Source organism: Bombus pyrosoma, linkage group LG8 (assembly GCF_014825855.1).
Source record: "Bombus pyrosoma isolate SC7728 linkage group LG8, ASM1482585v1, whole genome shotgun sequence".
NCBI classification, from domain to species: Eukaryota; Metazoa; Arthropoda; class Insecta; order Hymenoptera; family Apidae; genus Bombus; species Bombus pyrosoma.
The window spans coordinates 1,986,057-2,011,550 of record NC_057777.1 but is presented as its reverse complement, the minus strand read 5'-3'; the positions used below and the strand labels follow the sequence as shown (position 1 = coordinate 2,011,550).

General features: G+C 40.4%; 1 protein-coding gene across 3 annotated transcripts; it reads right to left on the bottom strand.

Moving 5' to 3' along the window:
- Window positions 1-35: 35 nt before the first annotated feature.
- LOC122570349 lies at window positions 36-24,872 on the bottom strand. Of its 3 annotated transcripts, none has more exons than XM_043732539.1 (6): window positions 24,469-24,872; window positions 21,361-22,449; window positions 4,662-4,805; window positions 2,259-2,560; window positions 1,697-1,953; window positions 36-1,093 (listed from the first exon to the last, which is right to left on the bottom strand). In XM_043732539.1, the coding sequence occupies exons 2-6, from the start codon at window positions 21,671-21,673 to the stop codon at window positions 343-345; spliced, it is 1,767 nt and encodes a 588-aa protein (XP_043588474.1). In that variant the 5' UTR covers window positions 21,674-22,449; window positions 24,469-24,872; the 3' UTR covers window positions 36-342. The 3 variants fall into 3 exon arrangements, with proteins under 3 accessions (XP_043588474.1, XP_043588475.1, XP_043588473.1); XM_043732540.1 differs by having other exon boundaries at window positions 24,512-24,872; XM_043732538.1 differs by lacking the exon at window positions 24,469-24,872 and having other exon boundaries at window positions 21,361-23,673.
- Window positions 24,873-25,494: the final 622 nt, after the last annotated feature.

The window sequence follows — 25,494 nt, the reverse complement described above, 5'->3', positions numbered from 1 at the left end:
ATCTTATCTTTCTTGCAGTAAAACAAATTTTAAGAAAAATTGGTCAGGTATTTTTCTGCACATGTTACATCGGTTCGATTAATTTCTTTTCTTCTTAGAAAAAAGATGAGCTTTTTATTCTTAAAATTTTATTCGTTTTCGTTATTAGTGTTAGTACGTATGGCAAACATATGTACCTGCAATTATTACGATTTTTTTAATATTACATACATATTATTTCGTAGTGCTTTTTGTATAATATGATACAGTTTCAATTTCTAATGGTACGTTGATGAAAATAATCAACGGGTTCTCGATCATGAAACACAGCCGGTTAGCTTATAATAGTAAAATTCTTCATTTTCAGAATATCGTGTTGTAAATAACTTCGTCTTCCGTGCTGATAATCGAATCAATTTGATTGTTCGTTACCATAGAGTTTGCGTATCTACTGTCATCGCCAATCTTGTTTGGCAGAGCTGTGGACGAATCGCGACCTTTAACAATAATTTTGATCCTAGCCATCACATGACTTCCGGGACACTTCTCGACCTGTGCAGCCGCATTCTCACAAATTTCTGCATAAATGTCATCAGCTTTGGTCCTGGTTAACTTGGGAAGGGATGGCACTGGTGTAAGACTATCTCTAACACGAGAATAATTGGGCTGTAATTCAACATTTGCCGGCATTTCTAAAACACTGGTGGACGCTGATCTTTGTACAGGTTGCTTGGAAGAGTTCGAATGACTCGGATGGGAGGTAGTTTCTGGCTCCAAACTGGAGTAACGCTCTTGACACCTCATCGCAATTTCTGGTTTCACTGCAAACGTAAACGAAGCCGATTTTTTTGCAGGATTTCTGCTACGACCACCTTGGGCGAATTTTGAAATTCGATCTAGAAATCCATTCCGACAATTTTGTCTAGTTTGACTTTTCTCCCTAACGGTGCTCTTCTTCAACTGTTCCAGTCCGTCTTTCAAGCTTTGTAGAATTGGCTTCGTTTCCGGTTTCGGCTTGATTTTCTTCAAATGCATCTCTTTAAGATTTTCACCGACTGGAAGCAGTTTCAGAGGTGCCACTCTTGGTTCCGTTGCACGATCTCCGACAGCCCGGCTAAAGTGGAAGAACAGGTTAAGCCACATAGAATATATATTTACAAATGTTTTGCATCCTTTGAATATCGCGGTAATACGGGACGTTGTACGGTATATTATTTTCTAACAGTGATTGCATATATTGTATTTTTACCTATCAGTACATATACGTGCGCATATTGTACATGAAATCGATCTTCGCTTGATACATCGGTCTAGAAACAATCGATCTATAAAAAATTGATATTGCAAACTATGAATAAAATAAAATATAAAGTTAATTACATTACAATAAAAAAATTCATTAAGCAGATGTACATTAATAATAGTCCATAATTAATATTCTGCTTGAGTCTTTGGCCAATCAATTAAATTGCAAACAACTAGGTTCAAACAACGGAAATAGTAATATCATAAATCAAATTGTGCGAACATGACACATTTATATTCTGTGTTAACATGTATTTATTCTTTGAATGATTCAAATAATTTTATATCCGATTAATTAATAATGAGAATGCGCTTAATTTCTCGTGCATCTGATTCTTAGCAGTTTGAAAAAATAATATACCATAAACATGCATAGTATAAATAATCGATAATCAATGTAAAATTAATTTACCTGCAGGCAGATAATAATCGTTGCATTTTCGGCGATGCCAAAAGTCTAGCTTCTGACGGATAACCTAGTCGAGCCCTTCTTACTCTTGGCGCCCCATTTCCGGTTACAACTAATTCAAGCATTTCAGGATTGTGAACTGGTCTTTCCGGTACGATGCATCCTAAAACAATTGGCCCTCGAGTCGAACTTTCCAGTTGCATTAAGCCACCATATTCCCTTGGCAATGGTACAGGTAGTGGACCGGCTATCAAACGGACCTGAAAATGGCAAAATCTTTAATTATGTAATTCAGTAACAAGCGGCAATGGTAAGACGAATTTAATTTTAATATCATTATCAATTCATTGGTCTCTATATTAATATTAATGGTATTGTTTGTGTTATAGTACTTACCCGCTGATTATTTATATACTTCAAGCATTATATTTTTTATAAGTTTACAAATTTCTGTAAATATTCAAATATACAAGATCTCATAGTAGATACGGGGGACAAAACATTATGAAAGGAAAGCAACGATGAAAAGAAACACGAATAGAAGAAAACAATGGAATAAACTTACCCTGAGAGGCAATGGTCTTCTCGCAAGGTGATGCACTTTGTATAATACTGCATCGCTTCCGGTATCGATACTTCCATTCTGACATATAGCATAAAATTCGCCTCTTGCGGATAAGGGAGCAAACACTTCCCGACCGTGTGGATCCAAACACTGAGCGTACTGATCCTTTTCGGAAGAGCTGCCGGAAATTCCGAAGGAAACCGTACTACATTTCCTTGTGTCTTGAAAAACAGCTATTAATCGTAGAATTTCCCCAGCTCTGATCGTGGTTTTTGTGTAGTGAGCTCGTAGATTGCCATTTTCTGCAAATAAATAAAGAACTTTTAATTACAAAGTTTTTGGTGCTTAAGAAATATTACAGAGACGAAATTGAGATACATAAAAAGTACATAATCATTAATTTAATGCGAATAAAAGAAAATATGGAAATATAAGTGCAAAATAAAACTATAAAAATAATAAAAGAAATAATTTTTACGATGGTTAGTGATTCGATATGATTTTATATACATAAGCCTTAAAAACAATTTTTTAAAAGTAGTTAATTATTATCAAGTTAATAATCATATTAATCGTCAATTATTACTTTGTTCATTCCTTTTCTATTAATTACAATACGTGTCAACTTTTGAAATATAAAACAATCTCCTCTACAATGCTCTTTTAATTGAACAAAATTTTTATTGATAGAAATTATTAATAACAATATGTATAATTAAATAATATATAATAATAACCATAGTAATGTGATTCAATGTAATCTACGAGTTATAATGATTAATTTTAGCGTATATAATATGTATATACATGTCAGTATTATCATAAAAAGCAATAGTTCATAAAAAATAAGCATATAGATAATATATATTTCTATATTATATCGTCAAATACAGCTTTATTTCATGCTAAAAGACATTGTATTTAATTATACACATATACATCTTTTATTCATCAATGAGTTTTATATATTTAACTAAATTAAAGTAGTGAACGAATATTTCTTTTCTAATACATTCATCTTGTATATCCACCTCTTAAATGTATTTCCTTTTTTTGTATGAAATATGGTGTGTTTACTGCTGAATTCGTCGATTCAAGCGTGCTCGACTTGCCGCCGTGTTGACATCCCCACCACTACGGAACGTGTAAGACGAAGTTGCCGCGCGGAGCGATATTCAGATATCAACAATTGTAGTGTTAAGACGTATCAATTTATTTCGCGTGATTTATTATGTGTATTATTCCCATTTACATATTCTGCTATTTTATCGTCTTCCTATGCTACTTCAGGTTTGTCTAATTAACATACGTTCATTTATTAATATTATTGAATATTATTACAATATGAAATAACCTCTCACGCGTTCTTTTTTCAGGCGTGAGCAAGACCATCGTTCCTCTTTCCTAATCCAGTGGAGTTTCTTCAAAAGCCACCAGAGTAAGTTCATTATCTCAATAAATAATTGAAAACGGTGATACACATGAAAGATTGTTGAATTTGTCTTGAAAAGTACTATCAGAGGTACTAACGTTAAGAATATTGTTGACCTACCTATTAATTTTCGATGACAATATAATTTCTTGTTTAATAGAAAATATAATAGAGTACCTCTGAGAAATAATGTCAACAATTTTAAGTGTATGTCAAAGACAGAGACTTTAATGCTCACGCGGTATGCCTCTTATATCACTGCTTTGCGTATTTCCGCCGTTATATACACACACACGCGCGCGCACACACACATATATATGTATTCTATTTACCGCATTTAACTTTCTGCTACCGTTTGGAACGTATAATTTGCGTATTCCCCATATTTCTCTTTTTACCAGATCAGGGTACGAACATTGATATTTATATGCATTTAGGTCAAGAACGTTGCTGCTTGTCATTACGATATTACACTCATGTGTGTTATTATTTCTCTTTTTTTTCCTCCTTTCTCTGTGTTTTGCTTTCTTTGTCTTCTCTGTCACTTTTTTGTACGCTATTGATTCACTTTACTCTCTTCGTTCGCGTTTAACTTCTTTCTTTCTTTCTGTACTAAGATTATCTCCTATTTTCTTCTCCATTTATGCTACATTTTATATCCTGTTAGACTCTGAATCTTTTGCTCTTTTGTCTTAAATATTTAATAGACTTTTTTTACGTTTTCAACGTATTGTTATTTAACACTCTTATCGCTATTTTCTTCGTTTTTTTCTTTCATATTTTCGTACTCTCGCTTCACACGCTTAGTTAAATTTCCAAAGAGATAATACTAATGAACGGATACGAACGCGACATTCCAAGTAGTTAATTTATACAATTAACGAGTTACCTCAAAGAATGATGCGTATGTGTAATAGAAGAACGAATTTAGAGCTTAGTGCGTATTTCATATTCACAATATTTTCACTTACCCATTTTCGAGTGGGTCAGAATATATGCCCTTAAAGGTGCAGCCAAAAGAAACGCTGGTACCCCTGCTCGTACTAAGGAATCCACTCTTCTGTAGACTCTTGCACTACCCGTTGTATTGTTGCCAGATATCACAGAAAACCATCCTGAAATCGAAGAGAATGGAAGTTGATTTTTGTACGTGTTTGTATAGTTGTGAAAATAATAAATCTTACATTCGTTGCCTTTCGACAAAACTATCTTATACTTAATCATATTCGTTTGAAAAAAACTGAAAATTGCGAAGAGAATTGCAAGGGGAATGTCGTCAGACCGTATACTTCCTATGATAATATTTCAGGGGAGAGGTTTGTGTAGAAGCATTAGGCGTGTAGGATAATACTTTCTACGATTGAATGCAAATTTCACTGCTCAATTGCTTCGAGAGTAATGATATTCAGACACGGGAACGACCATTGATGATGGTTCGTAATGTGCCAATGTAATTTATTAATAAGAGAACTGACATTTACGTTTCATTATTCTTGGATATTTTTTCCATACGCTTGCAGATTAATTCTTCTATGTCTTATAGAGATACCAAACTTTGATATTTTCCTTTGCATTTCACTTTAATATTCAGATCGCTTAAATCGTAGCTCTTCTATCGTCGCTATAAAAAATGTTTCGAGGTTGAGTGGCGGAACTTTTTTCCTTGGAAAAATTTGTTAAATATATCGTCCACCGGGCTGCATTATGAATAATGGATGATGCAGCGGGTAGCAATAATGTCAGTAATGAAATAGTAGACTAAATTAGTTTCTACAAAGTAGAGGAATCATCCTACTCTGCAACATATATTTTACATAAAATTATCGAGTCAAAGTAACTGCAAATTGTGAACGAATATTCAAATAATTATGGATAAAAACTAGGAGTATTGGTAAAAATGACACGAGAAAATTAGAAATTGTACATAACATTTATACAAAATCATAGGCACGTTTATTTTATTCATTCAATGGAACAAAGTATTTAGAGAGGGTTTATTTCTTTTAAAGTTAACTGATTTTTTTCGATATTCGTTTTTTTCCGTATAATAGTTGGATGAAACAGAAATGTGTGAAACGTAGAGAATCAGCATTTACGTACATGCGCGATAAAAGCATTATCCAAGATTTATGAAGATTATGCTAATGAAATGAGGCAATCTGGCTCGGTGATGCAGCTTAAATTACGAGCGTATAATTTCAAGCACAAAGAGAATGTTGAAGTAAATATTGATGTAAATAACATTCGATCAAAGTTGATATAACTACGACTAGCGGATAAATGGAAACGTAACAAACTAAAGAAATAATAATATTTTATTGATAATGGCAGAGTTTGCAAAATGTATACCCATAGCGACACGTTAACTATCGATTTTGTAAACAACGTTGAATGTACTATTTCCTCAGTTTTGATTATATTTCTTATTAGACAAATTTTCTTCGTTCTCTCCGTATCGTACAATTGCTCCAATTTTTACAACGAAAAGCATTGACAAAATAAGATAGTCACGCTCCATTTGAATATCCTTGCAAGTATACGTATAACGATGATTGCAAATAGAAGCAAAGTAGCACGCTGATCGAACAAGCTTAATCGGTGGAATTACACGAGTCGAACGTTTTCCATCTACTTGTACGGGCAAGTATGTATTACATACTGGCGGGACACAAAATGTCTGGCAAAAATTGAGTTTTCACGTTATGTTTAGCGGTGGTCGGTACGTTGTTGGCTGCTTGGGCTGATATATTCGCGCAGCTGATCCGGCCCATAAATCAGCCAGGGCATTTTCAGATATCGCCCTGGACGAACAGATTTACGTTCAGGTTTGGCGCGCGTAAAAACGGCCGGCCGTATTAGCAGTCGTTTCGTACGAGTACTCAATTACCCTGCCTCTTACAAAGTCGTGCGTGGACAGTATAAGTTACGGGACACTAAACAAAATATCTTGCAGCTCACCGTTTCGTGACGTTAACGGGCTTTGTTTCGCAGTATATTACGTGCAAGTAATTCGCGCGTTATATCGGTCGAACGAAAAGACGCCATCGCCATGGAGGCACTGAATTATATTACACCCTCATGCGCGCGAGCACGCTCTTCTTCGGTTCGCGATAGCGCGTGAACGTGTACCACACGAGGATTTCTACTACCCTGTCGCTGTATACCGAACTGTGCACGGGTATAAAACGGCCCCGGTGTACTGTAGGATGGGTAAGGAGAAACGTGAGAAGAAATATAACAAGACGCTTTTAAATTATAGTTAACCGCGTTGGTGAATACGGTGTGTGGCCTCGTATCATCCGCTAACCGATATGCGTTATGCATATAAAATTATCTCGCGTTGTTATTACAGCCGCTGCGAGTTACGCCGTCGATTCGGGTAATTATGATACAGTTTAACCGAACCTAAAATGTTGCCAGAGAGATCGCTGTCTTTTGATTTCTGCCGGCGTTCAACTTGGGGGAAAGGAATCGATGCGCGCGCGCGCTTCTGCTCGGCAATTAGCGAATGCCTCGCGTAATTTCCAATGGAACACGCCGGAAACCGTTCGGTTTTCTTCTAGCTATAATTGGTCGCATTCCTTGGTGCTGCACTTACGAGAGCCGCCGACCACGGAATGTGACAGATTATTGCGTTTTCTTTTCATTTATTCTTTGGGACAATACACTTTCTTCTACCTTTTTTTTTTTCTATTACCAACTGACGTGCTAAAGTTTAACGCGTTCGAATAGTTCGAACGTCAGTTTTAAGCTAACCCTCGTCGCATTTGCATAGACAGGCATTTTGAATAGAGAGAGGACGTCCTTCAAAGTTCGTGAAAGACAAATTTTTAGTCTGCTTTACGTCTGATCGACGTAATAGAATCCTTCGTTCTTAAAACAGTCGTAGAGATACATATTTAACAAACGGTTACCAGATCGATGGGTATACACGGTCTATTTAAGTGATTTCAATTGTGGAAGAGGTATTTAATATTGCGTATAATATTGGCTTTCGTAATGCGTTCGCAATTGACGTTTATAGCTTGTAAAGTAAGACCGCGGAAACCAATAATTAGCAAGAATATGGCATACAATCAGACTTATGGATGTACATATTTATACATAGTGTTAATTATCTTTGTGGAAATACATAATATTTTATAGTATCTATAAAAGTAGATACCCACACATATATATGCAACGATCGTTTGGACAGGGGAGCGGTGTAACGGAACGCAAAACAATTTTATTCCTAAAGTAATAAACATTTTTCCCCGTTTACTCGATGCGTCGTCGAAGTAACTTGGGTTTGCGTGTTTCTTCACCGCGTTTCTTCCTTGTTGGGCAGGATTGTTTTCCTGTGACTGTGACTCGATTGCGACCGTTCCTTCTCTTCAGGCCTTTTACCTGATGCTCAGCACCGTTTGTTTTGTTTCTCGTTTCGATTTGTCCCCTTGGCTGATCTAGGAATCGACCGCAACGATCCGACAAAGAAACGAAATATCGACTGCCCTTCCTGGTATTGCCGCGGTCCACGGCATTATCCGTGTTTTGCCTCGTTTTCTCCGTCTTGGCGCAAGATCGAAGTTGCCGTTATGTCATTCGTAACGGGCTTCCATGCTACGTCTTCGGGAACTGGTGCTCGCGCGACGTTAGCAACGTTCGAATCGGTGGGTGTGCGCAACTTACGTACGATTTACAGGCAAACGGCAATTTTACGCTTTCCGCGTTTCGTATTTTCCATTTCGTTTTGTGGATCGTAAGTAACACGCGTAATACACCTTTCTAGTATCGTTGTTAATTTACGAACTTCCACGGGGAGTAACGTACTCCGCTTCGATGGAGGAATTACGTGGAACCGTGCGCCATTCGGCCTGTAAAATAAAATTACGACCCTCTAAATTCTAACGAGAGTTCCGTGTCGTCGTTCGTTCGGAATCACGTTGACACAAACCTTTGACTCGTTATGGGGTTACGTTGTAAATTAAATCGTTTTACTCCGTTTACTCCGTCTTACGTACGTTATATCAGCTACGGAACTAAAAATTCTCTGTCAATTTTTACCAAAACTGAAATATTTCCAATCGTCGAGGTATCGTTCGATATCAACGCCAGACAGCGGAGATATCTTCCTTTGATTCGAGTCGTAATAATATCATCGAGTAGAAGGTATCCCAATATCCCCTTATCCAAGCCTACTTAGAAACGTAGGTTACCTGTTGGAGTCCCCGGTGGAGGCGGGGAAAAAGCTGGCCTAGAGACTTGAAATAAATCGGGGATTCGCGTTCCGTCGTGTTCGCGGTCGGTGGTCTTCCGAAGAAGGACGAAAGGATGTAGCCATTTAGTAGGAAGGAAATACACGGCGGCGTGTTTCGGTTTGGCGGCAAAAAGCGTTCGAAAGTTGGACGACGATAGAATAGACGCGCGCCCCGCGGCGGTAATAGCAGCGATCCGCAGCAACGGGGACACGGTAGCCGAGTGGTCGGCTGATCGAAGGTCGGCTGGTTCTTTTGGTCGTCGCTAATTGATTTAAGAATGCCGCTACGATGCGAATGCACGCATGCTGCGCGTCGAATCCGGCCTTTAAGGACCGTGTGCTCGCGAGTGAGCGCACCAGCGCAGCGTAGCGCGCCACTGCACTGCCTTCGTTCGCTGATCGTTCGTCCTGGAATGCCACCACGGCTATCCCTAGCCACGGGGAGATCTGAATCTTTGGCCCATCTTCTTCTTCCTTCTTTCTTCCCTTGTAATTGCTGTGGAGTTTGTTTTTGATACGACTACGCGAACACGAAGAACGCATTTGGACAGTGCGGTCCTTTTCGGAATCAGAGACACGCGCTGCGAGTCGAGATTATTTATCGAGGTAAATGAATTCAAGGATAAAGGTTTCCTTCGATATTGGCGATAGTTCGGGTGGAGTAGTAAGCGCGCGACTACTCGCCTTGCTGACTAATTCATTTCTTCTGCAGAGAAAATATTCTCTAGGTAAAATAGGTTGAAGGAAATTTCAACGGATAGAAATCGAGCGTGATCGTTCTCGAGTGTGCACAGTCAGCACGGAATAATACTAAACTCGGGAGTGTTCACTCCGGAAAAGAAACATTGCAAACGCGTACTTCTCGTAATCAACGGAGAATTGCACAAGCGAGCTTCCTCCACTTTCCATTTCCACGCCCGCATCCGACATAGTTAACGCGACTTGGCCGTTTGTGTTGCATTCAGATTACTATCGAAGAGATCGTTGTATCCGTTGGAAAAATCCAATGGAAAGCCAACTCGAACGAGGAGGAAAAGAGGAGTCGCACGAACCCGGTAGCAGTTCCTTTCGTTCGCATCGACTTCCTTGACTTCTTAATTATGCTACGCTATCACGCGGTTACGCAATTAATGGTGTAATTACATAGCTTTTCGATTAATTATTCAAGGGGAATAATGTTCCCTCTGAGAAAGCACTCGGAACAGCCGTGTCAAAGTCATTGTCAGCGTAGCCCAAGATAATGCTTCGCTTTTTGTTCGGCGATTCCGCATTCGTTAATCGGGCAGATCGTTTCCGGAACTTTTACATTTCTATACAAAGCTGTTTATACGGCTATTAAACTGTTCCGAATGTTTGGAAGGTCGTGTGGATAAGTAGCGACGATTTGACGTCTACGAAGATCGATAGCGTCGGTCAAAGTAAAAGTTAGTACGAAAGGAAATTTTTAATGGCCAATAATAATAAGTGACGCGAATACACACGTATGTATTTTAATTTTAATTGCTGAATAATTCGATGATTGGTGATAAAGTAATGTAAGTATGATTTTTAAGGAGTAAACGAACAGTTTTATAACGCGTAACACGATTCACTCTCGTTTCTGCAATAAATTAAAAACATTGCACGAAAGATCGTAAGTCTAACTGACTCATTTTGTCCACATTTTTATTGCACGTTCGCTCGAGTAATCAGAAGTGACACATTAGCGGTCCACGCGTGGTACGAGGCGATGCATTGCAAAACAGTGCGCATTGCAGAACCATTTACAGCACGTGTCGAGGTTCAACTTTCAAAACGCGGGTGTTGAATAAAGCTATGTGTCGTGCAACCTCCCCTTTTCTAGGAACTGGACTGAAGTAGCGAGTGGACTGGAGAATAGCGAAGGAACCATGCTTAAGGTTGTTACCCCTCGAGGAACCAGATGTTCGCGTGATCCAGGTGCGCCTACAAGGTCCACGTCACATTGTAACGCTCTTCAGGAATTAATTCTGATTGGGATTTTTCCTCGGCTCGTGAGAGGAGCCCTGCCTTTTCAATGAAATCGACAATGGTCCACGCGATTCCAGATGCTATCTTCTCTTTGCGATCGGATACTTTTAAACGTCTCGGTATGCCCATGCACTGGAGGAATGCTTTCACGCCGAGTTTGCCTTCGGTTCTAGCGATTAGCGTCGCTCCCTTTTTGCGATATTCGGCCTCCAGATATCCGCTTATCGGGAGAAGCTCGTAGAAATTGTCGAGACAACGTTGTTCAAACACGTTGATTGTATTTGCAACTGTTCGTCCTGTAAATGTTTGGCCCAAAGTTTTATATCTCTAAATTCAATTTTGCCTCAGAGAGAATAAATTACCGTACAAGCTACGTTAGTTTTAGAAAGACTGAATTCGATACGTACGTATTATCGCGTTTAAGAAAATCGTCCATTTGAAATTTCAGAAACGTTCTCAAACTTAAATAGGGAGAAAATAAACATTTATTTACGAGCAACTCGATACCAATGCGGTGGAATCGAAACATCCTGCAATTAAAACCCATATCATCGTCGTTAATCATCAATGCACCGTAAGATCTATATTTCTTGGTGCACAGTACCGTAAGATTCGTACTTCATGATACGTAAGATGCGCCGTAAAATCGATACATCTTGATACGTTACGTGTCTTCCTGATTTCATAATGTTACCGATTTTTCGTAATTTCACGATATTCAACCGGATCCTCGTGATATTTCATATTTGCCCTGCTTACCTTTCAACGCCTGTCATTTACTTCTTGTCAAAGGACCATTGTGTTTCAGCAGAATGCCGGTTGTAATTCGAAATAGTTTCTTCGAAACCATTTCTACATCCCCGTCGCTGATAGATTTCCAGAGAACGTTAGGCCTCTTTTACGCCAGCGACAGTGATCGTTGCACGCTCTTACCGTTATGGAATAACCTTGCACAACAATATTATCGCAGTTTTTTCTATCCTTAAGCATTTCCTAGTAGTATCTTAAAACAAATAACGATATAGGTCGGATGAAATCGATCCAAGATACGTAAATTTTATTATCGTTGTTGTAAATAACTTGGCTCATCACGGTCGAATATTTTCTCCGGCGGTTGGAAAAAAAAAATTGATCGGCGATGCAACAACATACTGGTTTATATACTACACGTAGTTTACGCATTAATCACGGCAGAAAGTGCTTAAACCAGTGAATAAGCCTGAGATGATAATTACACACATATGGGAAGGTGGCGCGACTAAACGTCTTTTACATGGGGCAAACGAGTTAGTACTTCCTCATCGAATAACTTTTTAATTATGTGGGATCTCGATTACGCTTTCACACGCAATTTCGTGAAACGATTGTAAAACATCGACGATGATAATTATTTCGATCGACCGATAATGTTACTCGTTATTTCAAGGTACGGAACACTTTATATTTCGCAATGTTATGGTCAGTGAGCAACGATCTCTTGTCGGCGTGAACATGGCATTACGAGCCTTTCAAAATAAAAGGTATTTTTCTACGAATAAGAAATAAGTCGATAATTTCAGCAGGAAATATGCAATCGTAATGGCAGTAACATTGTGATCGTTCCAATGATTAGAGAAGGGAATGATATACGCAAACAATGATTCGATCCTAGCAGCCTTTATTCGTTCGAAGCTTACCTTTTCTAGATTCTACCCTTTCAAAGAAATTGGACGGTTCACCGTAGACAGACGAATCGAAAGAAAGAGAATGGTTCCTTGCTCCTTCATCGTCGTTCATTTCTGTGGGTTCACGAAATCCATATACGGCTATGTCTAGGGTATAATGACTGTTATTTAAAAATCCAGGGAATAGCTATCGTCGAAGCCACGATCGGTAAAATAACTTTGCTCGTATAGAACGATGTTTAGAAAACCTACAAGAGACCGTAATAACGTATTGGATATTTTTCTGGCCAAGGCTTTGTTCTAACCTGTGCAACGGCTTCGATAAATGCACGTAGCCGACAGGATATTCGAGCTTTGATATTCAGAAATATGAAACATGTTTTTCCAAGATCGCTTTGTGTTCTAGAAGCATGTACGACAAACTGCAAAATAACAAATAAATTTACGTTTCGATCAGTGCAGTAAATTCCTCTATCGAGGCAAACTTTTTGATAAATATAATGGTCATTGACCGATCAAGCCACGATTATGCTATGGGAAGGAATCAATAATTCATATAATTGCTATAATTATAATTCTTTTTTTCAAAAAGTTTTAAAATATTATTATAATACTGTCTTAATGAATATTTCGTTTAGAATTAGCACGTATCCGGTGAGTTCTACAAGCAGTTTGTAAACTATTTTCTCGTGTTGTTCCTATCCGGTTTTCTATTCCAAGATAAGTAACGGAGAATTCATTTCTAATCAGCTAACTTGTGCTCGCTTTTCGATTCTCGATTGTGTTGAATGGCTAGGCCCATTGTAGTAGAGAAAACTAGCTTGATTTGCAGTCAAGCGAACAAAGCCGTAGAGCGTAGACCTTGCAGTGGACAGGTTAAATTGGCGTGACTTGTGGTCGCAGAATTCTTCCCTTCGCGCTTTAGCCTGTTTCGAAGGTCTGCCTTTCGACAAAGGTTCAAATACAAATTTTTCCACGTCTCACCGCACGGTTCTCGAAGATCTGCTACTTTCGCAAACAACCAGAACTAGTAAGACACGCGTTTTACGCCCGCGAAACGGTACAACAAAGTAACTTGATCCTTATCATCGGCTTACAGTTTCATTTGTATCACGTTCAGTTACCTTTCTCTGGACTATTCAACGAACCTAATGTCAATTGTGATATTTATTCGGAAATAAGATAGTTTTTCTTTTTTAAATATACGCGCGAGGCCAGAATTCCTACAACGAGGAAAGATCAAGCTGAGAGCACGTAATCTCGGTTCGTTAACCTGTGTGTTACTAGTATCATTTGCCGATAAATATGTAAATACATATAATAAATGTGTAAATAACGTGTATCGTTAAAACCGAACGTCGATCAATGGCTTATCAATTTAAAGTTTCCCCCTTTTCACATTTTAACGTATAAATATTATATTGTACCGCTGTTTTATACGACAAAAACTTAGATTACTTCCTTTAATATCTTGATCAAGCGAGTATTCGAGTCTCGATAACTATCTGCTATGTTAATGATAAAAGAGAAGGATTATAACAACAAATTATCGCTGGTCGATTTTAGTTTCGCTTTTTTCCTACTTAAAATCAACGTAATTTCCGCAACTGTTGAATTACTAAAGTTGATTACTCTCAATCGAAAGAACATCAAATTTTATACGCCTCTGCAATTCATCCTTTGACCGAACATGTTCCGAAAAACGAGTTTCGATTTATGTAGGAAGCTTCTCCTGCGATTTTTATGCATTTTATCTACGCTTCTCGATTAACGAAGGTAGAACAGATAGCCGTAACGAGATATATCCCTTAGGCGTTTCATTTTTTTCCCGAGTTACTCCGGTTAGAATTAACTTGTAATTAAGGATAGCGGTTAAATGCGATAATGGCTTGTGATTATCGTAACCCTTTTCGTGGCTGTTTTCAAAATGCTTACAGTCCATTTCTTACGCACGTTGTTCGCGTATGAATTTAAGCGGACGTATCAAAGTAAGTAAGAAGAGATTGCCGAGAAAGAGTATAGACTCGTGCCACTTTCCCATTAAACCTCTAAAATAATATCGAGTATCTTATGCGATGGGAATGTACGATTCGGTAGATTTTTAACTCCTTATATAATCCTAGATTCGTGTATTAACCACGTGGGAAAACGTGTATTGTTCAGGCGAAACGATCATAAGACGTTTGAGAAAACGTTAGCGCAGGAACAAACGAGAATGGAGGAGACTCGCAACGACCTTCCATAATCATATTTAATTCGCCAGAAATTTCCAGGCCAGGGGTCATTCGAAAGTCCCATTGTTGTAGTTTATTGAACCTGTTGCTGTATCATTTATAATGTTCGCAAATGGAGCACATTTGCGAAGCGGTTTATTAATGAAAACGTTAAATCAGCGTGACTCGAGGCTACAGAATTCTTAGAGGCGGCGTGTATTAAGCGACGGTATGAGGAATTTAAGGCACATGTTGTTCTTCTTTAACTAAAAATACCGATGCAACTTTTTCCGTTGGATTTCAATTTTGCTTTCCGCTTGTACATGGAATCTGTTGAAAGATCCGTATAGGAACAGGTTGTCCAACGGATGGTTATTCTTACCATCCACATGGTTTCCCCATATCCGTGGAATGTAAATTTCATGACAGGAGCGCGGCCGATGATTTTCGATGTTGCAAAAAGCGTGGAGCACGAAGGGGAGTTAAAGCATTCTTGGTGGAGAAGCATTTGAGCAGCGTCGCGAGCACAAGGGGGGGAAAAAATGGAAGGAGCCGAAGGTCTCCTGATGAGAGGGACGAGGCCGTCGACCCCGGTGCAGAGCTGGAGGTTTACACGCCTAATAAATTACTGTAAACTGGAGCCTGGAGTCGTAGCCGAGGGTTTGCACGAATAGTAGTTAAGTGAGCCGGTGATTTGTGCGATATCGTCCATCGTCGCTATCAGCCCCTGGAATCGGATGCACGGTTGAATCTTCCCTAGTAATTTTATCCCGGTTGAAGGTTCAAGTTCCCTCGACGTAGATTCCATTTCCCCCTTACTACCGATTCCGAAGCGAGGATCGAGGCAACGGTCGTCTATAGTCTATGGAATCTATGGGACGGAGGCTTCGTTCGATAGTGCAGGAGAGGGGAGGGGTAGGGTTGGAATTGCCTCGGTGCATCGATGCATTGTCGTTTTTCCCATCTGCTGAAATTAAAATCGATACACCGTTCGTCCTTGTTGATCGGCGTGGAGCTTCGAGACCGCGCGCGCCATTACAATTTCATAAGCAGCTTCCACGGGTAGAGAGGCAGCACCGGTGTACCAGGATATTCCTACTCTCATCGGAGTTTGATGCACCCTCCCGGACTTGAGATACGTTCCGGAGACCGCGACGCCCCTTTTTGTCCGTCTCAAATGTCTTCATTTCGTTCCCCTGGTTACGCCGCCTGTCCATAGGAAAAACCTAGAAAAAATCCTCGCCGCTTTTTGCACGCTGTCGTAAGCTGATTACGATGATTTATGGTGAACGCGAAGCATGCTTTCGGTGCAGGCTTCGTAGTGGATTATTTCTTGCATCCAATCCCCAACTTTTTCCCTCCCTGTTGCTTTCTCGTCAGCACTTTGCGGTCTATATTGGACCGTCAGGTGGACGTTTCGTAATTCGTTTATTTTTGCAGGAAAATTTGGACAGCTTTCATCGTATTGTGACATATTTTATCGATGATAAACATATATCGGTAAAAAGCGTAGAAAGGAAATTTTTTTATAACGAATACCCTTCTGAAATGTTTTCCGCGACATCGATCAAAGTATCGAGACGATCATGATCATAATTACGATTAGAAGGAAATCGATGTCATCGAAGACAATAGATATAAAGATAAAGTTGCGTTTCTTTTAGAAATTATCGGGAAGGCTAATGATAATTTATAAATGTTCTATAAAATGAATTAAAGCGGCAAATATCGAATCGTATTAACGATAGGAGTTTTATAAACTTGCAGTAAAATTTGAAGACTCAATTATTTTCACTTGCTTTAATTGGACATGATTGGCGTTTATACGCGTTTTACAAATGGTAGTATGCAAAAAGCTTGTATATTGACTTCTAATTATTTTACGAGTCATCTCATTCTACTGCCATAAACTACTTTTCAGGTTTTATCTTGGCTACATTCTCCGTCGTTTTATGACACAACGCGCAAAATAATAAACTTTCTTCACAACCATATTCCTAATTAGCAGCCATTCGTTTCTTATGAACGGCCTCTGTTATTTTACTAGCATCGTTAGATAAAAGTTGTAACGCATTTAAGATTCAGCTTTACGCTCGTTCTTTTTTTCAACTTGCTCGCGAATGAAAGTAAAATAGATCCTATAAAGAAAGTATAAAATAGGGAATAGGACGAAGCTAATTTTAATAATTGGTCAATGAATGCTAACGCGTTTTTGCATTATTCAATTTTCTTCTCCTATAATCTATTTTTAACGGCTAAATCGAATTTCATTCAATTTGCATTTTTACGGTAAACGCGTAAACTAACGTACGATATAGATCGTAAAAGACACGGTATACATATAACGTTCTTTTTGATAAGAAAGCGATTTTAAGATCGAACGATACATCAGCGTACATTATCGGTATTTTAACTATCGATTAAGATTTTGGATCAAACGTAGTCCGAGTTCATCGACTAGCAACTTATTAAATATTTGACATCGTTTAAATGCATCTCTTCTTGATGTATGTTAAATATTTAGCTGTATGAAACAACTGGTACAACTGGTTTATTTAACTAATATCGTAAACCAGACGAAAAACTTGTTCAAAAAGATCCCGCAGCAGCAATGAGACTAACTGAAATACACGTTCTAATATAACGACACCCTAGTGTATCATTAAGCGTGAGGAATTACTACCTTCAAACGCATCGTTAAATAGCACGTGAATAGTATTTACATAATGGTATTTTTATAACGTTTAACCTAACTATATGCTATAATAATTTATAATCTGATAGCTACCTAGCTAATAATGAAAAAAAATTCAACATAAATTGCAAACCGCGTGGGCTGTCAGTCGAGTCGCCCCAGTGAGTCAGTTTTCCCTAGAGTTTCATTTGTAACTTTCTACGGTTGTGGCATTCGACCTTCTATGTTTCATCATTTTCTAGCGTCATCTCGCCATTTTTTCATCAGGAACGGGATTCTCTTAAAACAAGATCAATAGATTCGTTAAGGTTTACGTTTCACTTTAAACTAATTAAGGCAGAATGGGAAAATTTCTCCGCGGTCATCGCGGGGTACTCCACCGTAATAATCAAACTATCCTGTTCGGTAAGGATCGTTACCGAGCAACCTTGACGTGGAAAAATCGATTCGTACCGTTTCAGTAACAAGGTTTCGAAGGATCGTCCGAGCGAGTAACGCATAACTGACTGTAAATACTGTAATTCGATTCGATTGCCGTAGCAGCGTGTACCGATCGTGCATTTCATGCACGTGCGTTGGACAAATGGGATTAGTCGGGTGACGAAAGTGTCCGCTCGGAACGGAACCGATCGTGCCGCTTGAAATTCCACGATGACGCAGAAGGAAAAGTGGTGGCCGGTGGAACAGTTAGCTGGGACCGCGAGCACAGCTCTGTTCGCCATGGCACCTGAGAATTTCTTGCTGCACGCGAATCACAAAGAGTCTTTGCTGGCTGATTGACCTGACGCGAGATCGATTCGCCTAATGAAGCCACCTGGTTAGAACGAAACGCGATTCCGATTCTCCCATTTAAAGAGATCCGTCTTCTTCAGTTCTCTATGGAGAGAAATCAATTTCGTCGAGCAATTTCAATATATCGTAAATTAATATAAACGTCCTCTTCGATTAAATTCGATAAAAATACTTAGCTAATGCTATCCACAGGAATTTTCTTTTTATAGAATAAAGAAATATCTGTTTCTTTCTTTTTTTTTTTTAAGTAAATGGTTCGTACTTTCCATTTGACAAACCATTCAGTTACATAATGTCACGACATCGCAATACTATGAACTGCACCGTGTACAGTACCGTGTTAAACGATCGGAGAAGGACGAATGGAAGCATGGTTGTCACGTGGGCATAGGTCGAGTTTTTATCATGCTCACGGGGCTCATCGTGAATTGTGCCGCACTTATAGCGAATTCGTAGGCGTTAAATAATGTTTCCTTAGTCAATTTATTGTTAGTGCCTGTTCGATATAAGCTGCGCTGGCCAGCACGAACCGCATATTTACGATCGGACTGTAAAGCTCGCTTAGGCGTGTGCGTTACGCTATTTGTTACGATAAATTGGAGCAGACCAATTTGTTTCGAACTCTCGGTTCCACGGAATGATCATCCTTATTGTCGACGATAACGATCCTTCGTTGAAATAATTTACCGTATCGGTATAGAAGTCCCCAGACAATATGGAAGGTCGTTTTTCCTCTCGTGGCACGCGTCTACAGCGATGACTTATTGTTTTTGAGAAAATGTATTACGTCTTTTGCAGCGTATCTCGTACGTGTACGTTGAAATTTTCAATTTAACGTGTCGTTAGAAGATCAGGCAACGTGATTCGGTTCTGTATTAAAATTCTGTAAGCGTCTGCTATTCTAATCAACGATTAAGCTCGATAATATCACGTAACAATTATGCTGTATAATAAATCGCAATTACTTCGTACGAAATGCGATATATTATTAAGTATAATGTACAAATTCCAATCCGTCAGATCGAACTGGATTTTAGACGTCAGCGTTCGGTTCATAATATGGGACGAATGCTTCAAATTGTGCTCTTCCATCGTCTCATTAGCGAACGACGTTTTGTGCTTCTGGTTATACATATGCGTCAACGTTTACTCCAGATGGAAAGGTCAGTGTAGAGCCAAGCGTAATTTCTCGATTATGTTTTAAAGAACTGGAAACAGTGATTCATTGACGGATCGTTGGAAACGTGGGCCGAACACGGTCGGCGTCAATAGTAAAAGTGTGGCAATCGGCGTAGCAATTTTCCCCGATGAATCAACGATCTCCGCACGCGACGCACGTACATAAAAACGAAATTCGTAGCTGGTTTCTTCGACGCTTGACGTCACCGTCGCTGCAACCTCCTTTCGTCGCGACCAGCAATCGACAGGTTAATCCGTTAGGCGTCGCTTCAATAACTCTGTCGTGTTGCAACTATCGAGTAACAAGGCAGGTATGCTAACCACCATGCCCACTGCCCACTCGTGACGTTTTCATTAGATCGTCCGAAGAGGTCGAGGACGGATAATCGCTTTCGACTGGGGTTAAAATAGGCTTGAAATCGTTTGGACGTACGCGTACATGATTATTCTAATAAACGCGTTATCTCGACATTTTTGTAAAAATGTTTTTATTTACGGGTAAATGTAGAAAATAAGAGAGACGTATTATTTATGGTACGACCCGATAAATATACTTGCAACTCTACGCGCGATTAAAGCAACAAGGAAAAAGAAACAGCAGGGTAAAGAATCGATTTATTTCACGATCATTTTTTTTTTTCTTTTTTTTTTTCGAGAAACCCGACGTCGTTACGGGGACAGTGGTTGGAAGAAGCAACCACCCTGATCTTAAACTTTGCTTGCTTTATTCTTATCGGTTGAAACTAATAGGTTCGCGTTACTCCGGTTTATTACCTCGTAATTTCCGTTGCAAATGTCAGAAAACCAATATGGAGAAGGCTCGGGGGAAGAAATCTACCTTGTAGAGGTCGAGACCATGGTCGTGATCGTGGTCGTGGTCTCTGTGCCCGTTTTGCAAACTTATTGCTACAAAGTGGTTTACGATTGAAAAGGAGGAGAGGACAAGTTCTGGTACTTCTGATAGCGAGCAACCGGGTTCTCGCCGCGAAGCATTAGCGACCTCTTTCAAACGTTGTCGACGCATTCGCGGAGCATACAGTATAACCTGTTTCAGTGATCTAAGCTGGTTATCACAACCGTTCCCGTTTGCTTTACCGGGCATAATTTACGTTTTCCTGAAAATGTCTACCGGATACCGGGCCCATTAAGAGCTAACCGCTGGCTGCCGACGATTATGGTTCACTATCAATTATAACCAACCCTGATGTCTTCTTTCATTTTTATTTTTCCATCCTTCCTTTCTTTCCTTTTCTCTGATAGTTTGTTCTTTTTTTCGATCGTTCACCATTGAACAGGTTTCATGAGCTCTGACTCATTTGCCCGGGTGAAAAATCAGAAAGGAGAGTGGCGTTGATTTTACATTGTTAAACGATGAATGGGAAGTTAGTGAAACTTATATCGCGTCGAATCTTGCGAACGAAATAGAGATTCATGAAAAATACGTGACGCACGATAGGAGAAATAAAAGGGCATAGATGTAATCCCGAGCTTCTATACTTTATTAGTTTCATTTCGAGTTTAGAGTATGCAAGATGTTGATTATATATTATGCAAACATAAATGACAGTAATTGCGTTCAATAAAAAAAAAAAAAAAAAGAAAAAAAAGGAACTGAGAGCAATCAAACCTCTTGCGAAAGAAACCGACGCAACGTTCAAACGAATCTCCTCGAGTCTAATTACGAGGGAGTGTGCAGTATGCTCGTTAGGTATCCTAAACAGGTAAAGGAGGTCAAAGACGATCGATTGTGTCTATAGAATCGACTAAATTAAAAACGATACGTGATGAAATCGCAATTGCTGCATTAACGCGTATAAGTATCTCTTCTACGAAATCAACGATATTCGTGTGTTATCACGAAGATGATACGTACTCTACTTTCACGAACGTGAAACTTACCCGGATATCCCTCTGGAATGACTATTTCCGGCCCTACTTTAACGTCGTGCCGATAACGATGGATCAATAGGGTTGCACTAACCCGAAGCGATCTCTGTTGCTGTTTGTACAGCAACACTGGCCTGCCGCCGGTACCTTCGAGCCTCACCACTCTCGGTAACGAGAATCGATCAAGGAACTCTCGAAGGGGCATGTAGCCGCCGCTGGAACCGGAACTACCCTCGGCCGTCGCTTCCCTCGAACTAGGCAGGGACTTTGGCAGCGAAGGTACCTCCTCGCTGGACATCGTGGAAAACTCACCGTTCGACGACATTGTTCCGCACTATATATTATTTTTTCACTGATCTCGTTCAACTCGATCGCGCAGACACTAGGTTCCGTTCGTTCTTCGCCAATCGGTGACACGATTCTGCATCGTTACAACATGAACAGAGTTAGGAATTTCACGAGAGATTCGCGTATCGGCAACGAAGAAAATCTTTGAGACGTTTCTTTAGAACTTTCCAGAGCGGCACGTCATCGAATCGTAGTCGTGAAAGAACGAATCCCGCGTTTACTTTTGGCAGCATTTTTATCCCCGCGTCATCTGGTCAGTTCGAGAACGTCGACGGAAACTGGCTGTCAATCGGCAACAGGTTCAGCAGGCACTTTCTTCGGTTATGTCACTTGGATCTGGACGTCACTGTCACTTTTCACTTCAACGTCGCGGAGACGCTAGCGGATAATTATTTCCACGATCGACGATAGACGGTTCGTGAACGGGCGGGGCAAGATTTCAGAATCGATCTCGATCAAGCTGAAAGCCGATCGTTGCAGTCATCGAGCGCGACCGAGAATTCATTCACTGGACACTAACTGTTACCGCAAGCAACAGCACGCAGTGAGATTAACGATCACGGTCCGATGGTCGTTGTTGCAAAACCCGGGGATAATTCGTTTAATCCTTCGCGTTACCGATCCCTTGACTCAGCACCGTGTAAATTCTCTTCTCGAATGCCTTCGTGTCCTTCGCGAATGACCCATCTTCGACATCGCACTGCTCACCAAGGTTGACGATCCCTTCCTTTTCAACGACGACGACGACAATCGCTAGGAAAAAACGTTGCGTCATTCTTCCAAACAGCTGATGAGTCGTCCGATCGATCGTGGATCGGTTTCACGATTTCCTTGAAAGCTCACTGATCACAGGAAACGCCATTCGCCCCGCGGAATTGGCATTCCTTCGCTTCGAAAATTCCGCTCCATTTACTAATCGCGAAACGTTGATACAGATCAACCGATCGATCGACCGACGTGTCAACCGCTGTCCACTCTTTCCGGCTGCGTTGGAGCAATCGCATCTCCTGTGGCTCGATTCCCGTCGCGTTTACGATTTAATGGAACTTCTCACGTGCCTCGGAACATGTATTTTAGTTTTATCGCATCGCAGCCTCGGCGATCCTCACCCTCGGATTCCTCTATCACCGAGGCTCAACTACCGCATCCTGGTAGCCTTTAGGAGAATCTATCGTCGAAGGAAGATGGCAAGAAACCAGCTTGATAAAGTCTCAAAATTCAAATCTCCATCGAATACTTGGAGCAGAACGTTTCAAGGAGCACGTGCAAACTTTCCTTCTCCGTTCGATTCACAACGATCGGCAAAGATTCACGCTGCTTTTCTTCAATTTTATTTCTTGTTGAAAAAGTTTCTCGCATCCTAAGGACGAAGGAAGAATCATGGAGGATGTCGCGAGCGCGAAATTCGTTGGACGCTTTTCACGGTGGGACGAGGCGACGTTGCCCAAGCCTCGGAGGAAGAAGAACCGATCGAACCGGCGGACGCGAAGTCACTGACGCCCGGCGTGACTGAGGCCCAGCGTAAGAGGCCCACTGACACTAACACGCTCGCAACTGGTTGTATCGTACGATTCGTCGTACCGCCTCTAATACACGCAGCACTGTCAGTGGCCGTACTACCAGCAGCGCTTTGCGAACTTCGCTCTAAGTCGTCTCGGTGGAAGTGCAGGTTAACAGAATACATGGCTATACCACAGGCTCACGGACGCTATACCACGAACGCTATACCACGGCCAACCTACGAAGGATCTGGGCTTATTCAATAGGGGTCCTCTATTGTATCGAAGCTGAACTGTTGCGCTCCGACAGAAGCGAACCGCCCCTTAATAGTTTCTCTAGAAACGTAATCGGCCGTGGTAAGTGGAGTTGCTGCGTGTATGCGTCTCCGTGTACGAGTATCAATAGTTTGACAGGGTACGAGCAAGACGATGATATTCGTTACTAGCGAATCATCGTAGCGGAATCGATCCGGATTACTTCGTGCTGGTACCGATCGCCGATCCGAGGTTCGATGTGCTTCACCAAGCGGTTTGATTTCCAGTTGAAATCGATGGTTTTATTAACGTTGCGTGGGGTCTGTCAAGACGACTAGTCAGTAGAGAAGTGGATTAGGCGCAATTTGTTTTTTGTTCTTTCACGTTTCTATCCGCGTAACGTACTGGTTGACTGGTACCGTTATCGTAAGAACGTTCCTTTGATTTCTATTGATATTTTCCTGGATACGTTGGACGCGTTACATAACTACTTATCTAGAGATTCCATGCTAAATTTGCGCCAGATATCTCTGACACAAGGTTTTAACGGTAATGTAATTTGGTTACGTAAAACTTATACGATATTTATAATATCTATAATAAGTTAATTATTTATAAATATTCGTAGCTTCCGATCTTTCTAATCTCGGTTTTAGATACTTAATTGTAGCAACGATATGGAATTGTATTTGAACAAGCGACGAGAAATTAACGTTCTGGAGTAGAGTAACTTTCTGGCTACACTCCAATAAGCTGTATTGTACATATATGATTTTTCATCGTTCGAGAAATATTAGTACTTTGATCTATTTTAATTGGAATCTCAGGCTCGTTGCAACTGTGATGTTTCTAACTGCGACGCCTTAAAAAGCAATCTCACTAGCAAATATATACGCGAGGCAGCCCGATCCTTATAAAAGATCGTCCAAAGTAAAACTTTACGTTCGCCCGTAAACTCGTACCCGTAATACCTTTCCTTATACAGTTATCTCCGACACTAAAGGGAAATGATACATACCTGGTCTCGGTGGATGTATATTTAATTATATCATTTTATTCACCTCGTTCGTTGCTCAACGATGCGCGCCACAGATAATAAAAATCACGATGGAACGGCTATGGTTCCTGGGAAGCTTGGAAAGTGGAACGACCTTGAGTTTCATTGTCGAACGAATCTCCTCGCGAAAGAATAACAAGCTTGTACACGTTGCATCACGTCTAGTGATATGAGTTCGCACGATCGTTTCGCGATGCCTCTTTTCTCTCCTTTCCCATCTTTTTCTTTACGTCGCTGTCTTTTTCAGTTTCTTCCTCTCTCCATCACGGAGAATCACACTCTTTTGTTCGCCGATTGCGCGCGCCGTGACGTGTAACGACTAACGACGACGTACAGTACAGCGAGAGATCGTTGCCACACCGAGCAACGAGATATCCTGCTGGTGTCGTGCGTGTGCTTACACTACCGCTTCTCTCTGCTTGACGGACAGGGAGGAAATTGTAATACCGTGGAGCAGCCAGATAAGAACGGTTGTGTAATAGGAACACATTAGAGGCTGTTGTCACATCCACGCGAATTTATGAATTCTTTGATTGAACTTGCTTATTGTTAGAATCCGGTTGAAACGTAATCTCGCTGGATGTTTCACAATGGGGTATTAGAGGTTTAAGTCGGACTCGCAGATCGTCGCCAAAGATTGTGCGAACCAAAGTGCGCGACAAAACGCAGCGTCTTTCTTGATTACGACACCGCGGGCAAAAAGTACAAAACATTTCAACCAGGGATTTTACTTTTTTCGGTTTTTTACGATTTCCAGATGACATCATGCGCAACAAGGTGTAGCGTACGTTGTACGTACGGTTGAATCTGTGCTAGCGAGCTCCAAATTTGGCGAGTATTCGTAACGCGCGTCTACCGCGTGTTACTTGTTTGATTTCGTTTCGCTTTTATTCCACTTTGCAGTTTGGCATGGAGCGCGTGTCTTACTTGGGAGAGCACGTTGCACGGCGAGAAATTATAGAATTTTATTCAGTGCCGTTGGCAAGT